This window comes from Malaclemys terrapin, chromosome 3 (assembly GCF_027887155.1).
Source record: "Malaclemys terrapin pileata isolate rMalTer1 chromosome 3, rMalTer1.hap1, whole genome shotgun sequence".
NCBI lineage: Eukaryota > Metazoa > Chordata > Testudines > Emydidae > Malaclemys > Malaclemys terrapin.
In genome coordinates, this window is record NC_071507.1 from 161803550 (window position 1) to 161823610 (window position 20061).

Sequence of the window (20061 nt, forward strand, 5' to 3'; positions counted from 1 at the left end):
ATCTTATTAAGGCCCCTTGTTCAGCACAGCATTTAATCATATGCTTCAAGTTAAATATGTGCTTATGTGCTTTGCTTCATTGGGGCTCTCATGTTAAACAAAATTGTTCAGTCAGTAATGGGCAATATTCAGTAATGATTTTATTCCTTTTTTTCACTCTTGACGTTTTTTCCTGTTTCAGAGAGTTAGACATTAAAGATGAAAAAGACTTCTTAGGTCATCTAGTCTATTCCCCTGCCACTGCAGGATTGTGTTTTAAAATATATTTTCTCATCGTTTGTCCAGCCTGGCTTGAAATGTGCCAAGACATGGGGCTTCCACCACTTTCCTTAGAAATATTTTCCACTGTAGAGTAGTTCTCACCATTAGGAATGTTTTCCTGATATTCGGCCTACATTTTCATTTCTTAATTTCATCCCATTACTTCTAGGCGTTTCCACATTGGTTAATTTAAAGCTAGGCGTTTCTGTTGCAGACTGTTTTAGTTAATCCATAATTAAATGAACATAAATTATGGCTACATTCACTTTTAATCAAGGGCAATGGAAGTAGGAAGATTGTTTTTACAAGATCTGCAGGTATTTTACTCTTAAATATGTACAGTTAGACTGTATTTAAAACTGCCTGTTTTAAACACTTAATTACATGTAAGAAGACATGCCTGATAGTACTATCTTATAAATTGTTATTACTAGGGCCAGCATCCTGTCATGTGTGAATGTGTGGGTGGACCTGTGCACCAGTGTAGAGGCCCCCTGGACTCTGCACAGGCCTAAATTACTGCCTGCATGAATCTTGACATTTAAGTCAACTTCTTCATGAGAAGGTCCCTTTCCTTGTGTTTATTGCTTTTTAGTACAGTATGTGTCCATTCTTTTTTGATTGTGTGTCAGTGTGGATCCCATTGTAGTTGTGCCTGCACGTAAGACTGGATTCTTTTCACTAGCAGTGTCCATCAGGACTCTGCATGCAACCTGAGCCATCTGGTGCACCCACATGAGAGCATAAAGGGTGAGGTGACCATGATCCTTCCCTGGTTCCCTCTTACTACCCATGACAGCAAAATGGAACCTGGCAGTGTCCCTATCTGCTGAAATCTCTAGTGTGAGCGATCTTTTTCTAAACTTCTGAAACATTTCAGAACAGCCTTCTCTCTTTCACTTACAATTTCTTGGACAGAATAATCCTCTTCTGGATGGCAATTTTGAAAAGAGCCCTCTGTAATGTACCTTGACCATACAAACCTCTCTGTACAATGACTTCAAGATGGTGGACTCAGAACCCTGTGCCCTTCAAGTCTTGCTTGTCCTGTGATGGACTAACTTTTCTTAAAGACTAGCAGAGCAAGTGCTTCTTCTGCCTGGGAAAATCCCACATCCCAAGCAGATGCCTTTTTGTTCTTCACTCAAACCAGAAAGTCACAATATGCCAGACTCAAGTTCCATCTCTTAGAACAATCTATGAGTGACATTGGACTCAGACGATCTAAATTCAAAAACTTCATACTGATCAAACCATCCAATGCCTCATAGAGAAGGCAGAATGATTACTAAGACTTCAGTAAAGAAATCAGATATAAGTAAGGAGCTGGTACTGACAGCAGCATCAAATCTGGGTATCACAACCGTCAATATTAAAGGCGATGCCACACGTTTCGAAGCAGGCCATAGAAAGAGGCTGCTCAGAGGAAGAGCTCTGTCTTTTCACATAAGTAGAAACAGGGAGGCATCAGAGGATTAATCCTCCAAAGCTTGTCTAGCACTGAAGCAAAGCAAAAAGGAGCAGACTGCGATGCAGCAGACTCCATCAGTACTGGACCCGTTGCACTACTTATGGAGGAGCTATATCTCTCATCACTGTTGCCAAGGCATATGTTCTTGCCAGCATTGAGTAAGGCCTGTCCCCCATATAGTCCATGAGCGGTACTGCCTGAACAACTGAGGAGAGTTGGCAGTTTTTCAAAGGGACACTATTAAGGGCCCAAAAGCAAACTATTCCGCTGAGTAGGAAAGATAGAAAATGTGGCAAAAGACCACCTTGGCTTAACCACGAGATCTTGCATGATCTAAAAAATAAAAAGGAGTCATATAAAAAATGGAAATTAGGACAGATTACAAAGGATGAGTATAGGCAAACAACACAGGAATGCAGGGGCAAGATTAGAAAGGCAAAGGCAAAAAATGAGCTCAAACTAGCTACAGGAATAAAAGGCAACAAGAAGACTTTTTATCAATACATTAGAAGCAAGAGGAAGACCAAGAACAGGGTAGGCCCACTGCTCAGTGAGGAGGGAGAAACAGTAACAGGAAACTTGGAAATGGCAGAGATGCTTAATGACTTCTTTGTTTCGGTCTTCACCGAGAAGTCTGAAGGAATGCCTAACATAGTGAATGCTAATGGGAAGGGGTAGGTTTAGAAGATAAAATAAAAAAAGAACAAGTTAACAATCACTTAGAAAAGTTAGATGCCTGCAAGTCACCAGGGCCTGATGAAATGCATCCTAGAATACTCAAGGAGCTAATAGAGGAGATATTTGAGCCTCTAGCTATTATCTTTGGAAAATCATGGGAGACAGGAGAGATTCCAGAAGACTGGAAAAGGGCAAATATAGTACCCATCTATAAAAAGGGAAATAAAAACAACCCAGGAAACTACAGACCAGTTAGTTTAACTTCTGTGCCAGGGAAGATAATGGAGCAAGTAATTAAGGAAATCATCTGCAAACACTTGGAAGGTGGTAAGGTGGTAGGGAATAGCCAGCATGGATTTGTAAAGAACAAATCATGTCAAACCAATCTGACAGCTTTCTTTGATAGGATAATGAATCTTGTAGATAAGGGAGAAGCAGTGGATGTGGTATACCTAGACTTTAGTAAGGCATTTGATATGGTCTCACATGATATTCTTATCGATAAACTAGGCAAATACAACCTTAGATGGAGCTACTATAAGGTGGGTGCATAACTGGCTGGATAACCATACTCAGAGAGTAGTTATTAATGGTTCCCAATCCTGCTGGAAAGGTATAACAAGTAGGGTTCCGCAGGGGTCTGTTTTGGGACCGGCTCTGTTCAATATCTTCATCAATGACTTAGATATTGGCATAGAAAGTACGCTTATAAAGTTTGCAGATGATACCAAACTGGGAGGGATTGCAACTGCTTTGGAGGATAGGGTCATAATTCAAAATGATCTGGACAAATTGGAGAAATGGTCGGAGGTAAACACGATGAAGTTTAACAAAGACAAATGCAAAGTGCTCCACTTAGGAAGGAAAAATCAGTTTCACACATACAGAATGGGAAGAGACTGTCTAGGAAGGAGTACGGCAGAAAGGGATCTAGGGTTTATAGTGGACCACAAGCTAAATATGAGTCAACAGTGTGATGCTGTTGCAAAAAAGCAAACGTGATTCTGGGATGTATTAACAGGTGTGTTGTGAGCAAGACATGAGAAGTCATTCTTCCGCTCTACTCTGCGCTGGTTAGGCCTCAACTGGAGTATTGTGTCCAGATCTGGGCACCGCATTTCAAGAAAGATGTGGAGAAATTGGAGAGGGTCCAGAGAAGAGCAACAAGAATGATTAAAGGTCTTGAGAACATGACCTATGAAGGAAGGCTGAAAGAATTGGGTTTGTTTAGTTTGGAAAAGAGAAGACTGAGAGGGGACATGATAGCAGTTTTCAGGTATCTAAAAGGGTGTCATAAAGAGGAGGGAGAAAACTTGTTCACCTTAGCCTCTAAGGATAGAACAAGAAGCAGTGGGCTTAAACTGCAGCAAGGGAAGTTTAGGTTGGACATTAGGAAAAAGTTCCTAACTGTCAGGGTGGTTAAACACTGGAATAAACTGCCTAGGGAGGTTGTGGAATCTCCATCTCTGGAGATATTTAAGAGTAGGTTAGATAAATGTCTATCTGGGATGGTCTAGACAGTATTGGGTCCTGCCATGAGGGCAGGGGACTGGACTCGATGACCTCTCAAGGTCCCTTCCAGCCCTAGAATCTATGAATCTATGAACTATTCACCAGAGCTGAGAATGACAAATGCAGAATCTTTTGTTCCAGGGGCAGCATGGGTCTAAGATCTCTGTTGGATACTTCTTTTTTTTCTCTGCTGGTCTTGAGGTTTCCTCTTCACCTTCTCACCAATCCCCTGATTCCCAGGGACAAAGCTACTGTTATCATGATAGCCCCATATTGTTAGCCCAGAACAGTTTAACTATGGTCTACACAGATCAGAAGATGGGCTGTCTGCAGATCCCACCCCCTCCCGCATCTATCATTGGGTGATTTATTAAGACAGAGGCAGAATAAGATGTAACACACACACATGTATTATGCCACAGTTATTAAACTAGACAAGGACCCCCTTCAGACAATAAACAACATAAGCAAGACACACTTGGTTGTTAACAGTTACCAGAGCGTGAAGCTCAGAGCCCTTAAACCCCTTAATCTATGGATGTAAAACAGAGGAAACCACAATGGGTATTACAATACCATATTCTGAAGACAGGAACACAATGACAAAAACTCAGGATACCGACAGGGTTAGTGGTGAAAATCAGGGGCGCTGGATACCAAACAGGAACTCAGGAACTGGGTATTCTTCTCCCTCTGGTCAGGTCCTCTGGGCAGATCTTCTCCCTCTTGGGTAGATCTTCTCCCTCGGGTAGGTCTTCAGTGCTTGCCCACGCAGTCTCTGCTTGACCGTGTAGTCCAGTGCAAGTATGCGCTCACTAATGGTGTGTAGCAGTTGAGTGCAAGTATGTTAATAAAGACCAAGAATCCAAAGTCCTATGAGTCCTAGTCCCTCTGGGGCTCCTCACAGCTAGCTGAACTGTGTGTGACTCTGGCTGCCACTCAGATGGACAGCCTTGAGTGACAGGCATGCCACTCACTAAATAACCTGCAATTGCTAGGCAGATTATGGCTGTCACATGACTCTAACTGCCCTGATCTTTCCCCTCCTTGATTTGAAAAAGGCTGAAAGGGCACTAAATCATCTGAGGAGAAGGGTATCCAAGATGGAGGCTTAGCTGTCCTTTTACAAATCCAAGATGGACATTACATAAAACAGGTCAGAAACAGATTTTACCCAACAATATTGGCTGAGACAGTTTTGGCCATCAGACTGACTCCAGATGTCCAGACAACCTCCCATTCGCTTTCCTTTTTGACCAGACATGCTGTCTCAGGACGACAGTCAGATTTAAAATGTTTATTAAAGCTAATGTTAAAAAAATTATATAATACATAGTTTGGGAAAAGAGTGTCTGTACATCTGGGTATAGTGCTTAGATTATCCACAAATACAAAGTTAGTTTTTAAAAGTCATATCCTACATAGAGTACATAATCAGCAATAACCCAAATTTAGGTGAATAGATTTAACAATACAGCTTAGATATTAGAATCCAAATACTCGGGTACATCACTCATGAAAAGTTGTACAGAGATTTGCTTGTGGAAAGCAAAATATATCAATGAGTGGAGATTGTCCCTCAATAATTGAGAATTAGGTTGGTTGTCCATTTAGAAAATGCAATCCATGAGGAAAGTATTTGTTACTTTCCTGACTGCGCTTCTCATCGGCACTCCAGCTCATCCCTCCTGGTATTGCTGATGTCCAGTGATGTGTTCTGTGTAGATGTCCCTCAACCACCTGATGGCATCCAACACCACGAGTTGCCGCATCAGCCGAGCGTAGCGTTGACTGATTCCCCATTCTCTCAGCACTCGCTCGTTACTGGGGTCCCATGTTCTTTAGGCTCTGATGATCAGTGCTTGTGTCTGGACCTGGTAACCCTTAGCTCTCAAGGTTTCAACTAAAGGTTTCTCTACCTTTCAAGCTCGGGCATCGTGGAAGGCCAGGGTCCTGTTCTCGAACGGCACTGTGACGTCCACCATGATGATCATCTTCTGGTCCTCATTGATGACGATGTCCAGTCACAGTTGGCTGTTGGTTCCGGGGATGGCGGAGTTTACAGCAACCTTCCCCACAGGTGGCAGGATGGCTCTGGCCAGGCAATCTTGGATGATGTTGTGTTGCAGCTGCCAAGCTCTCGAATGGGGCTTGCAGGTCTAAATTCGGACCAAGTCACTGCAGCTGATGGCTTGGATGTGCATCACTAAAAAAGAGTGATCAAGATAGGTGCAAGAAATTCTTATGCAAAGCAGTAAAGCTTCCATTAGCAGGACCTTTTTTGCAAAATGAAAAATGGTTTTCTATAGGGGCAGCTCAAAACAATGATTCTGGACTATATGCTGCTTCTGAAACAGTCGGGACTGGCATTTAGCTCTTTCAAAGTGCATTTGACAGTGCATCATGTGCCAGTTTCTGTTTTTCACAACCTACAGTATTGAGATTCATCAGGGGTCTCCTTTATGCCTGTCCTTTGGTTAGAGACCTGATTCTTACACGGGACCTCAGTGTGGTTCTCTTGTATCTCATGGAGCTTCTTTTCAAAATGTTTATTGTATCACCTTACCGTCAAGATGGTCTTCTTTGTTGTCATCACATTGGCATAGAGTCAGCAACATCCAAGCCCTCATGGTGTTACCCCCCAAATTTTTTGGGCATTCCTGGAATAACCTGTGTATTTCCCCCTTAAATTGTCCTTCCTGAGGTATAAATTTCTGGGATTATTAAGGAAAAACATTAAAGGACATGGGTACAACCTTCCGGTAAAGTAATTGTCACAGGCACTATTCTTTTCCAAATCAAAGTTTATTTTTTATGAATGTAGCTAATAATCCCTAATAGAGTATATCCTAAAAATTCTAAACAAGGCACAAAATCCCTTAACATAAATCCCTTATTACAAGTTTAAAGAGCATTCAAACTGCAATAGCATATAGTTTAAGTGATTCTAAGGGAAGCACTCTGAAAGAGTTTCCAGAATGCTACTCTGCCACCTAGACAGGACTAAGCCTTTCGGGCTCTCTTCCAGTGTCCTTGTGATCATATAGGCTGTATCAAAGGTGATCTCTTCACAGACACTCTACAAGTGGCTTACAAAGTGCATTTTACCTTTTACCAGCTGGCTGGTGAGCATTCTTTCCAAAAGTTAAGGCACACTCCACCAGAGCACAGGCAACCTTGTTGGCCTGCTTCAGAAATGTGCCCATATCAGAGATTTGTAAGACAGACACATGGAATAACCTGCTGACCCCTGGCTGCAGGAACTAGATGCGGCAACCAGGGAAGATTCTAATTTTGGAAGAGCAGTACTTCAATCTTTATTTAACACATCTGATGGATACTCATATCCACCATCTGGGAGAAGATACTCCTTGCCAGTCCCATACAGTGGGATACACACTGATAGATACTTGAAGAAAGAACAGTTACTTATCCTACAATAACTGTGGTGTAGGTGTAAGATGTTATAGTCAATGTAAAACCCACGACCTTCTTTACACCCTTGCACGGGAACTTGAGAGCATGCACAACCCTAATGGACACTGCTAGCAAAAAGAACCCAGTTGCAAATGCATGAAGTGCATTCTCACCTACGGAGCCACACTGACTACATCTTGAAGAACCACAGGTACAGTACAATAAGTAACTGTATTATCTTGACAAGTTTCAGAGTAACAGCCGTGTTAGTCTGTAACCGCAAAAAGAAGAACAGGAGTACTTGTGGCACCTTAGAGACTAACAAATTTATTAGAGCATAAGCTTTAGTGGACTACAGCCCACTTCTTCGGATGCATACCGAGAAGTGGGCTGTAGTCCACTAAAGCTTATGCTCTAATAAATTTGTTAGTCTCTAAGGTGCCACAAGTACTCCTGTTCTTCTTTTTGTATTATCTTGCATGGTTCAGAATGGTTTTAACACCTCTCAGGGGGTGTTGAACATTTCTCTAGTTCAGGCCCATTGTTCATACCTTCTTATCTTATACCCGAAATATTACATAAAATCACTAAGTGGGCAGCATAATTTATTCTAATTTTCTCCTCTGTTGTCTGAAACTAATGTAAATGTTAAATTTAAAGTTAGTGGATTTAAGTAGAGACAAGCCATGGTAACTGGCAATGAAAGTAAATGTTCAAATGCTCTGTTGCCTGATTAAAATAAAATCTGTCTACTGAAGTATCTTTCTCTAGCTTTTTAAGGTCAGGTGGCAGCGAGATACAATTTAGCCTCTGTTGGAATAGTTCAAGTGAGCTTGAAAATAATAATCAAATAAATATCTCCAGTATCAATAGCAAAAGCATTGAGAATCCTGACGTCTGGCAGTTGCAATGACAACAGGAAGACCAAACTCATAAACAAAATTAAGCTCATGATGCTTTCCCACAGAAATGTGGACAACTTAATTTTTTTATGGCCAATTGCTTTTATCAAGTTTTTCTTTCCGTAAAAAGGGAATTGCTTATTTGAACTGCCTATATGTTTGTTTATTGATTGATTTTTAATGTCTCTAATACTGTACCTGCTCACAAATACTCACTCTTTTCACTAGGGTGGAGTTTTGATGAGTTCAACAGGGAAATGAACAGCCAGGATCCCTAATAGTGTCAAGTGGGGTCTATGAGTATGAAAGCATCCTTCCTACATGGCACTTGCTCCCCATGGCACAGCAATGAACAGAATTGAGGGCAGGACTCTGACTGTTCCTAGGGGCTAAGATTGGTTTATGTGTATTTGTAAGCTGCTGATGAGCAACATGCAAAGGGTGATGGCAGTATACAATTGTTGTAAACATATGTTTGTTGGTTATATGCACATACATGTGTTCACATGTACAATATATAACTTCAGTATTGTAATTACATAAAGAAATGTGAACTGTTACTATTTGAGCCGATATAGGCATTGTGGTACAAGTGGGCCTTGAGAAGAGAACTAATGTAGCATTACAAATAATTATCAAATACTGGTAACATTGACACCACTAGCTCATGTTGTTCAGACTGGGTCTTCTCCAAAGCCTTGGGACGTTAGTGAGAATTGTTCCATTTACTTCAGTGGGTTTGTATCAGGCCATTTCGTTTTAAGTCTTTTCCTGGTTTGTTAATCAGTTGGGTTATGAAAATATTATTTTATTTTATATACACATATTTTAATATATTTGTTGTTTTAGGGTGAGCGTGGATTTCCTGGTTTTCCTGGATTACATGGGATGCCAGCATCAAAGGTTGAAATCAAAAGCTTCTTGTAAAATATCCATCCATCTTGGATTATTCCATAACTTCTTTTCATAGTTTTTAAAAATGCTTTTAGTTACCTGTATGTGTAAAGTTTAAGTTTATCTATAAACACAGATAAGAGGTGAGACTAATACTGATAATGTTCTTTTTTCTATGGGCTTTGGATCATGTTGCATATAAATTGCTTTGAATTTTGATTTTAATAAAACTTAGAGCCCTCTTCTCTGCAAATAGTGTCAAAATAATGGAATCATTGATTATATTCAAGTTCCTTAGGTCATTCAGTTTGACCCCCAGCATTTTGAAGAACTTTCTTGCATTAATTCCTTAAAATTCTTATTTAACGTTCTATAATGAAGTTCTCTTAACTACATCTCTTGCTAGTGTGTCCAACTGCCCAATTGATCTTACTCCTTAAAGTTCCTCCTAATGTCTATTTTAACCTTTCAGGACAGATTTCAAAAGAGTGCAGCACACACAACTGTTCAAAGATTTTCAACTTTTCAAAGATTTTCAACTTCCATTTAGGATCTCAATGAAGTGACCAGATTTCCAAAAGTGCTCAGTGCCCAGCAGCTCCTGTTGGAAACACAGGCATTAAACCTATTAGTTGTTGAACATGTCCCCAGAGAGTGGTTCCCAAACTGGGGTTCGTGAACCCCTGGGGGCTCGCAAAATGTTACAGGGGGTTCTTGGGGAAAAAATTTCCTAATGGCGAAGAGAGCTGTCCCTAGGGATGCTGGGCAGCATGGGGCCAGCAGCACAGAGCCCCTGGACTTCCAAGAGCTAAGCAGATCAAAGCAAGCATATCTGTCACACTGAGAAGATTAAAACTTCAAGACTCCTTATAAGCAATGGAAAGGGAGGTGGAGATTTTTTGCTGTTTTTAAAATTAAATAAATAGCTAGTGTTTTTTTTTTTTTTAAATTATTATGAAGAACTAGTTTAAGCTTTGTTTTAATGTGCGTTGTTTGCCTGGACTGCTCAAGACCTGAATGCTTGTGTAGGAGGAACTCTTTGAGTTGGCATCTTAAATACCTTCATGCTGTTTCACATCTGATACTCCTTGATGAAATATAGGAGCCTTGTCTTATAATAGGCTTATTCAAAGTGATACAAGATACAAAAGTGAGATCTTGGAAGAGTGTTGCTATTTTCATAATGTAATAAAAATACTGTAATGATAAATAATATCATTATATAATAATATGTAATAATAATCATTATGCATAATATGTAATAAGCGTCATAAAAACAAATTTTATATTTCCGAGATCACTGCTTTTATAATTTATACTCAGATAAAGGAGAAAATCCCTGGAAATATTCATTTTTAGGAGGGGGTTCGCGAGACTTGACATTGTAGTGAAAGGGGTTCACAGGTTGTTAAAGTTTGGGAACCACTGCCCCAGAGGTACTAAGCATGTGGTACTTCATAGGCCATCTGTACCTTGCAGAAAATGCTCACCATCATGCACAATTATGTTCTTTGTTTGCAAGAGTTTGCCACTCTGAAGTCACATTTAGTTTATCATCCTGGACTCTTTATCAGACTGTTTTTCAGATAGTCATATACCCATTTAGATCTGGACTATGTATTTCTTAGTTTTGTCAGAAAATGTCACTTTGGTAGAACAAAATGTTTTGCTGAATCTATTACAGATTTGACTAGACTTCTGTCAAAAGACAGCAAAGCATGGGCCACTCTGCCTCCTCACCTTCCCCCGCTAGCTCCAGGGAACTGAGATGCACATTGCCTCTCTGGCTCCTGTAATGAGTTGTTAGCAGGGAGGAAGAGTGGAACTGTGGAATTGACAAGAGCTTTTCCTGAGGCCAGCTGGGAAGCCAAAAAAAGTTCTGTTTCAGTTCTTCTGAAACAGAATCTTTCTTAAAATCCCTTTCTGTGAAAATGTTTGTTTTTGGTGTTTCGTCCCAGTATGAGAGAGCTTTTCCTTAAAAATTCAAACAAAATTAATGGAAAGGGATTCCTTCTTTTTGGCCAGCTCTTTGTTAAGCAAACAGTGAGTTGGAATACATCATGTTTGTAGCCGTATATAATTAGCTCAAATTGTAAAAGCAAAATAATGCTTATTTTGTTGTAGGGTGAAAGGGGTCCTAAGGGAGATCAAGGACCACCAGGAATTTACGGAAAAAAGGCAAGTGTGAATTGAATATCATAAAGGGAAGTGCCAGCATTTTTCTGATTTGTTCACGTTGTAAAATGCCTTTTATTTACATGGGGTTGAATCCTACAGTGCATTCTCAGGCATACTTCCATTGATGTCAATGTTTAGAACAGGGGTTGACAACCTTTCAGACGTGGTGTGCTGAGTCTTCATTTATTCACTCTAATTTAAGTTTTCGTGTTCCAGTAATAAATTTTAATGTTTTTAGAAGGTCTCGTTCTACAAATCTATAATATATAACTAAACTATTGTTGTATGTAAAGTAAATAAGGTTTTTAAAATGTTTAAGAAGCTTCATTTAAAATTAAATTAAAATGCTGAGCACCCCGGACTGGTGGCCGGATAGTGTGAGTGCCACTGAAAATCAGCTCGTGTGCCGCCTTTGGCACATGTGCCATAGGTTGCCTACCCCTTATTTAGAACAATATCTCTGCTCCAGTATGATCTCTTCATTCAGATACCTCCTGAAAACTCTTTTTCCAGCTAACAAAGTCTAGTCTGTCAATATAACACCCGTAGTCACCACCCGTATGCATACACGTGTAAAACAAGCAAAAACATTCTAAATTACAATTTTATTTTTTTCAGATCTTTGTCTAAATTCTCAGCCATTTGAAGCAGGGTCGTTGGTTGATTTCTGTGTTTCCTATTTTATACTTCAGTAACAATAATAATAATGGCCTTTTACCTGAGTAAAGACGACAGCATAGGGTCCATAGTCTTTTATATGTAAGAAATTCCATTGCAAATTTTCATAGAAAGCAAACAACAGTGTGAGAATTTCAGATTAGTTGTGCTGGAATTGTGTAACTGAGTTTGGGGATACTATCTGAACATCATTTTCCTTCTTTTTTTTTTTTTGGTTATATTTTTCCAGGGTGCTAAAGGGGAAAAAGGTGATCCAGGTTTTCCAGGAATGCCAGGACGATCTGTAAGTTCTACAAGGACAGTTTTGCCTTTAAATTTACTTTGTCAATACTACTAATAGTGTCATGTTACCTGTTGCCACAGGGGGAACCTGGGAGAAATGGGAAGGATGGATTACCTGGAAGCCCTGGCTTTAAGGTATTTACATATTCATTCAATAAATTGTATTTAGGTGTTTGGTTTTTTTGAACTGTCAGTAACTTGCCAACGCCTTATATAACATTGTTATAGGTCTAGTTATTTCTAGCATGTGTTTTGTGGGTAGTAAATGGAAATAAAAATTGTGTCTACTGCAGGTAGATGTTAGTCAAAGCCATTGGGGTTTCAGTGGGCTTTGGATCAGGGCCCAATTGCTGAAGAGCTATTTGGGAAATTTATTATTAGTGATTATAATCAAAGACTGCTTAGGACTAATCTTGTTCTTTCCATTTCCATATGTATTCCTCTAACTCTGTGAATAATGTAAAATATCTTTTTGTAAAATATCGGATATACATATATATTCTTCACAGCATTCTTTCCTATACAGGTAAATGATAAAGAGTTGATTATTATGATGGCTATTGAAAAGGGGAAAATGGCCCACAACACTGCGTATACACTTGAGGGCACAATCTAGTTCTAAACCTGAAATATGCTTCATGTTTAACTAATTTAACACCAAGAATCCACCTCCATCAGTTGGTAGTTCATGGGAATTAGCAGGTTTCATGGGAAACCGGGAGAACTACTTCAGCACATCTTATTATGTTGAGCTCCCAATTCTTCATATACTTAGCTAAATGTATATCTGCCTCCTAATAGTAGAGGGTACAGGAACACAGCCTGATCTTCATACTGGGGACTGTGGTTCACGAGACTATTAGATTATTGGTTTTCCCATTACTCTGAGATGAAATAAGAAAGACGCTAAGCATTTCAATTTTAAATGCAATATGCAAGCTGGTTTTCGGTGTCTGATAATAATGAAGTTTGTTTGTGTCAAACTACTAATAGTTCCATTCCATAAAATAATCCTTTCAGTACTGACAAGTTCATTGAATGTAAGTGATCATCTACAACAGTACTGGTGGTCATACTATGTTTAAAATATATTTGGCAAGGAGAATACATGTACAGTGGTGGCCTTGAAAATTAAATATTTTCAGTTAGATAACCTCAATATTTGCACTGTTTGAAGTATTTCCTTTAGATGTTATAGGAAGGAAGTACAAGGGGATAATGAAGATACTCAGGTTATCTACTTAATCTTAGGTCAAATTGGCAAATTTTTGGGGCCATAACTGTAATAAGCTTCTTTGGTTTAGTCCTTATTTTCTGATTTGTCTGCACCTTTCAGAAATGCACTAGCAGAACAAACTGGGTAAAGTTAGTAAAGATTCTGATGATAGTTTATTAAGAAATTACTTCATGCTTCAGCAACCGATAGTATTTTGGATTTCTCTAGTATTTAAACATTTCACATTTTTATTCACCATTCAATTTAGTTTTCAGCATTTTTCCATTCACCTGACTTTGGTCTGAATCTCCTTGATGCATGCAAGTCATGATTATTCACATATATCTGAGAAATCACCCAACTCTGACTTGTATAAATGCATCGGGGGATTTGGATTTGGTATCCAAATTGAGTGCATACAAGAGTATGGAATCCCATTTGAAAATCTATACTGAATATTGTAGTATGGAAAGTAGCTGTTTTCCTGCTTCTGAGACTACTTGGGTGATAAAATCAAATATGCAGCATCCCAGAACTCTCATTTTATCAGAACCAAATGAAACTCAATCTCATAATTTTCTCTCATCCCTGGTATATGATAAGATGGGTTTGATTCCAGTTAATCACTTTGTTTGACACAGAGTTTTCCACAAAATTTCTAACAAATTTATATGAGCTTATGGCCTGTTCAAGAAATGTCTGTCTTTGAAAAACATGAATTTTGAGAGTATATGACCTGCCTTCACTCTTATAGTAAACCATAAGATTAAAAAAATAGAAATGTATACATTTAGACTAAAATTCATGTGTCTTTATTTCCTTTAGTTAACTATTCTAGTATAAGTGTATGACAGGCCCAAAAGGTCACCACTTTCTTCATCTCCTTTTGTAGAATATTCTTGAAATAGTTGTGTGCAGGAAGTCTCATTTACTCCCGTCACTCACAAAGTTAATTTATTATGAGTGTGAGAAAGAGTTTGCGCCATAATTGCTTCAGAATATAATAGTTAACAGAAGTCTTTTATTTCTGCTTCATTCAAACATTTTATCAGCTTCCCTTTACCATCTGCAATGTTTCATTCTGGGTCCATTGTAATCAAAATCAGAGGATTTAAAAAATGTCTGTCTTTGTTGGAGCTTTTCTGTTCTCTTACAAAATTTCTTAAACATATTTGTTCTGGGAAAGAATGTGAAAGAAATTGTTGCTGCATACTCAGGTTTTGTAATTTAAATTGACAGCAACTTATTATACCTTAACTTGTATAAATATTTTTTTTATGTACAATCTGGAAGTTTTTGGCTTTTGTTTCTATTTCTCTGAGTTTTTAGTAAGGAATAACATGCATGTTTTGAATCAGAACATAATTATTTGGTCATAGCTTGGTAATGCAATAGTTTAGAAGTGCCTTGAAATAATTTTCAGAGGATTACTCTTAGTAACAATGGTAGCTGGAATCATACCTGCAATTATGATATATATATATTTTTTTTAACACTAACATGGTGCTTGGCACAATACAAAGCACAAAAATAAAGATAGTCCCTACCCCAAAGTGCTTACAGTTTAAAAGACAGACACAGAAGACATCATGCACTCTATCTAGTAAATTAAGAGGATTTTTTTCAATATATAGCTGTGTAAATTAGGCACCAAAATACCATGATCATTAGATTGGTATAAGGCTGAAGATAGATCAGTTCTCTCAGAGAAAATTACAGTGTTTTCCATAGGCTTTATTGGATTTGCTGTGAAGTAACGTGTGTGGATTGTCACTTCCGCCACAATACCACAGGACTCGCCCTCACAGTTTATAATGTGATTCAGCTGGGCAATGTGGCTAGGCTACACTTTCGTTTAAAAAAAAAAGTGTTCAAGAATTGCTTGGAATTGTCATTGGACCCAGATTTTAAACATGCATTAAAATCACAGTTTATTCCCAAACCACACAGGCTGGCCAGACTGTGTTATAAACTGGTTTTGCTGCAGCCCTGTTAAAACACCTTTTAAGCACAAAGATCTTTGGCTTAGAGTGGCAAATCTGACTTTTGAGGTTTTTAATGCTTTTGTTTTACTTGTAGATGCATATTTGAGCAAAATGCCTAAATTCAGGAGTCAAAAATGTTCTGTAGTCCTTTGTAATCATTTCAGATATGCAAACTCAAAATGGCCACTGGTTTGGTTAGTTCCACAGTACTTTTAAAATCCTATAGTTTGTCTTGCACAGCTGCCACATTTTTTCCTCAGTCATGACACTATATTATCATCCCTTGTCCTTCAAACTTCATTTCCTCAGAAAACTTAGGAGTTCTCATGGAACTCTTGGCAGCTTTCTGTTTTATTTGAATCCTTTCACAGTCATGAAACTTCACTTCTCTGGATCTAGCCTAGTTTCTGACTTTGGATCTTCCCCCCCCTCCGCTTATTTCATTTGATCTCAGTGTGGCTCTTGGTAGGATCATTCAATCTATAAATCTTTTGAGACTTCAGAAAATACTGAAGCTGATGTGTCCAACTTTCATCTGCTTTGAATCTTACTCTCTAACCATTCACTTTTCAGTTCTAGCTCTTGTGTGGAGCCTTACGGAATTTAGTGGAGCTCCACACTAGTGCACTGGTCTATGGATTATCATTTGGAGTCCTCCCCATACGCAGGATCTTGGATTATTTTATCTTTCAATTATTTGATGCTGGGAGTCTTTGAATTAGCTTCTTTATTTTATTTGGGTACAATATTTATTAATCAAACACTTCCTCAACATTTTAATGTTAAGTGCAAACAGAGACCACTTCCTCAGTTGAAGGAAAAAACACCTAAGAGCTAGTTTTTACTATCAATAGAGCATGAGAGTTTCATCATCAGTAATACGAACACCCGTCACACTACATGTTGTAACAAGCAGCTAATAATGACACTTAATAATTCCTCTAATTAAGAAATGCCATGTTTAACAGGTTTTTGGCAGTAAAATATATTTCAGACTGAACTTCAGTATGCATGTGCATATAACCAGCTATGGGATAATATTTTTAACAAGTATCATACGTTTTTAAGTTAGGTGATGGAACAGGAATACTTTTCACAGTAGTGTTTTTTCCACAAAAAATTAACAATGTATTTCTATTGGGGATAGTTTTACACAATTAAATGTACATTATAATGTTGTTTTTAAGTAATGTGTTTACATGTTTGAATGACAGATTACTCAACATGTGTACCATTGAAATATACAAAGTACATTATCTTTATGAAGTAAAGAATAAAATTCTGAATTGACATTTCATTCTGTGTTTCAACGTATCTTTAAAAGGCATCTGTTTCATAGTGGGTTTGGAAATGGTGAGCTTCATACAATGATGAGTGGGATGAACAGGCATTTCTTAGGAGTCAGTTGGCTGAGTTCCTGTTGAAATGGTTACTTTAATGCTGATGAGATTGTATTAATGATATTAATGATGTTAAAAGTAACGTTAAAAGAGCCTAGATAGGTGTCTCATACATTTTTAGATGAAAAATAGTTACCATTTGAATTCACTATTCTTTTTGAACAGAAAGCCAAAACAAAAAAATAACCTAAGTTTCCCATTTAACACTCTTTTCATTTTAAAGGGAGAAGTTGGGAAGCCTGGTTCTACAGGAACAGAAGGACGTCGGGGAGACCCTGTAAGTGTTTTAACTGCTGAAATATTGGGCATGTTTTATTAGTGAATGATTTAGTTCATGTGTCAGCCGTTCCAAGTTTGAACAGTTTGCTGTATTCTGAAGTAGGAGTAGGAAGATCTACCTTTAATATATAGACAGTGAAGTCTTCATTCATATATATCAAATTTGATTTGATGACTCTGCAGTCTCTCTCTCTATATATAGATCTATATAGATATAGATTAGATATAATTTTGAAGACTGCAGTAATTTTACACACAAAAACACCACTTCTTTTCTGTCAGAACAAAGGCATAGTGAGGCATATTTGATGTTCTAGTTAACATTTTTGTTTAAATGGTATAATTGCATATATTAATTTAAAATAAAAGTACATTCATGTTGTAGAGATAAAGTTTATAGTTGAACCTGGCTGTTTTTGAATTATTTTCAAATAAGCATTAGACATGTTTGAAAAAAAAAAAAAGTCTTAAATTTCTAGTAAGTCTTAACTCAAAAATTCTTTCTTCAACATTTCTTAAGTAAATAAAATTCTCAGAGTATAACAGAAGCTTTTTTATAGTTTGAACACTGGAGCTTCTATTAATGCCATTATAATCCCAAGATATCTTCCTTTGTATGCCATCATTTATAGTTAACATTGACTTTCGGTTGCTATCATAATCAGTACCTCTGACAAAGTAAAGGTGCTGCATAGATAGAGCATAAAAAGACGGGGAAAGTGGAACAAGTCAGGAAGGATGTGTTTTCTCCCCTTCTGGCTGAATCAAGTGGAGAAAGCCTCTGGGGAGTTGCTGCCCAGTATTTTTCAGTTGACTTACTATGTTTTTATGATTGTTTAGTGGAAATTAATAAGTCCAATTAAAGGACCTTAAAACAACATAGACTTGAAGCTTATTTCCATTCCCTGACTGATGAAACTGTCCACCAGTTTACAGTACCATATAACATAAGTCCTCTCTCAGGATGCTAGCTGTAGTACTACAAAAGTTTCTAAAATTGTAAAGTGGTGTTTTTTAAATTTTTATGTAGAATACAATCTATCTGTAAAGCAGTGTTCTCAAATGTTGTCCATGTACCACTCATGGTCTGCAGAGCACTTTCTGGTAGTTTGCAGAGAGCTGGCTTTTTCTGTTTTCCATGCTTTCAGCTGCCTCTACAGATATCTTGGCTCATCATTGCAAAGCACAGCCTGGTGGCCTGGAAAACAGCTGGAAACAAGGAGGAGCCAGCCTAGCTGTCTCTCTGGACAGCTGCTACATGAAGCGCAAGAGAGGAAATAGGAGCCACCCTCAGGGACATGGAGCTGCCAGCCACCAGCAGATGGGGAATGTCCAGCAGAATAGGAGAGATGGGAGTGAGGCAGCTGATTAACATGTCCCTAAAAGTTCGGGGCATTGACGTTTCAGTACTGTCATGTGCTGTAAAGATTTCTTGGGGTACAATTGTGCTTTGTGCCTGCAGCTTACAGAAATGGATGGTGTATAAGACCCCAGAGGGAGCACAATCCCTCCTGGACTCTTCAGTTCTACTGGTGGAGGGATAATTTGCCAACACTCATTTAAAAGATGTCACATAATCCCTCACCCCTACTCAGCCAGTGAGTGCCACAGGTAAACATGTGGGTGAGGAAGCCAGAGCTATGGCTCCATCTGCTAGTCTGCTCATTCTCCACTCATAGGTTCCAGCCAGCTGCAGTTATAACTGACCCGTGTGCAGCCACCCTAAGGTGGGTGTGGGGATATGATCCTTCCTCCTTCCTATTCATTCTGTCCCACCTTGTCATTCCTAGATAGTCTAGCCCTTTGCTTTTTGACAAGTACAATCTCACCATTCCCTTCTGCTCTCCCAAATTACTGCAGCGCACAGCTACAAGATAAACACTTTCCAGTGGGTGCAGTTGTTACAGCTATATGTCTTGGTTGCGGAGCGAGGCTGAGCTGACAGCCAACTGTCTCCAGCATCTGAGAGGTGTGGTTATCCTCTCTATACCACACACACTGGAGTATTATTGGTTTTATTAATCACTGAATTTTTGAGTAGGAAAAAGTAGTTTGTAAAACTAAGTATGTATTTCCAAGTGATGTGTTAGTTTTCTCATAATACTACTAGTAGGGCCTTAAGCTAGCCAGATATGCGGTCTCCTGGTCCTGCCCATTTTATGAAAGAAAAGTAGCCTCCAGAATGTATAGATTTATCAAAGCAACAGAGGGTCCTGTGGCACCTTTAATACTAACAGAAGTATTGGGAGCATAAGCTTTCGTGGGTAAGAACCTCACCCTCTGTTGCTTTTTACAGATTCAGACTAACACGGCTACCCCTCTGATACTAGATTTATCAAGGCAGCCTCCTTTCTCGGGAGTAGGTTGAAGGCAGTGTGGGTGAAAGTGATCATGAAATGATAGAGGATTCTAAGGAATGGTAGGAGGGAAAACAGCTGAATAAAGATAATGGACTTCAGGAAGGCAGACTTTAGGAAACTTTAGAATGGGTAGGTAAAACCCCATGGGAAGCAAGTCTAAGGAAAAAAAGAGTTCAGGAGAGTTGGCAGTTTAGAGACACTCTTAAGGGCAAAGAAGGACGGTAAGAGATCAGGAGATCTTCAGTAACTTGAAACTCAAAAACAGAGTCATCCACAGGGTGGAAACTATGTCAGATTATGAAGGATGAATATATATATAAAAAAAACAAGCATGTAGAGACAAAATACAGGGTAACAAGAAAACATTTTATAAATACATTAGAAGCAAGAGAAAGATCAAGGATAGGGTAGGCCCATTACTCAGTGAGGAGGGAAAGACAACAACAAAAACACAGCAATGGTGATAGCATTAAATGCCTTTTTTCTTTCAGTTTTCATCAAAAAGATTAGCAGTGATCAGATAACTAACATAGTGAATATCAGTATAA

General features: G+C 38.6%; 1 protein-coding gene across 2 annotated transcripts in view; it reads left to right on the forward strand.

Moving 5' to 3' along the window:
- The window catches only part of COL21A1 (collagen type XXI alpha 1 chain), a 212275-nt gene that overhangs the window by 107668 nt on the left and 84546 nt on the right, over positions 1-20061 (forward strand). For both annotated transcript variants that reach the window (XM_054024445.1, XM_054024444.1), the window contains 5 exons: positions 9091-9144; positions 11260-11313; positions 12221-12274; positions 12355-12408; positions 17098-17151. In XM_054024445.1, coding sequence (XP_053880420.1) covers positions 9091-9144; positions 11260-11313; positions 12221-12274; positions 12355-12408; positions 17098-17151 — 270 coding nt within the window. The remainder of the gene's footprint in view (positions 1-9090; positions 9145-11259; positions 11314-12220; positions 12275-12354; positions 12409-17097; positions 17152-20061) is intronic.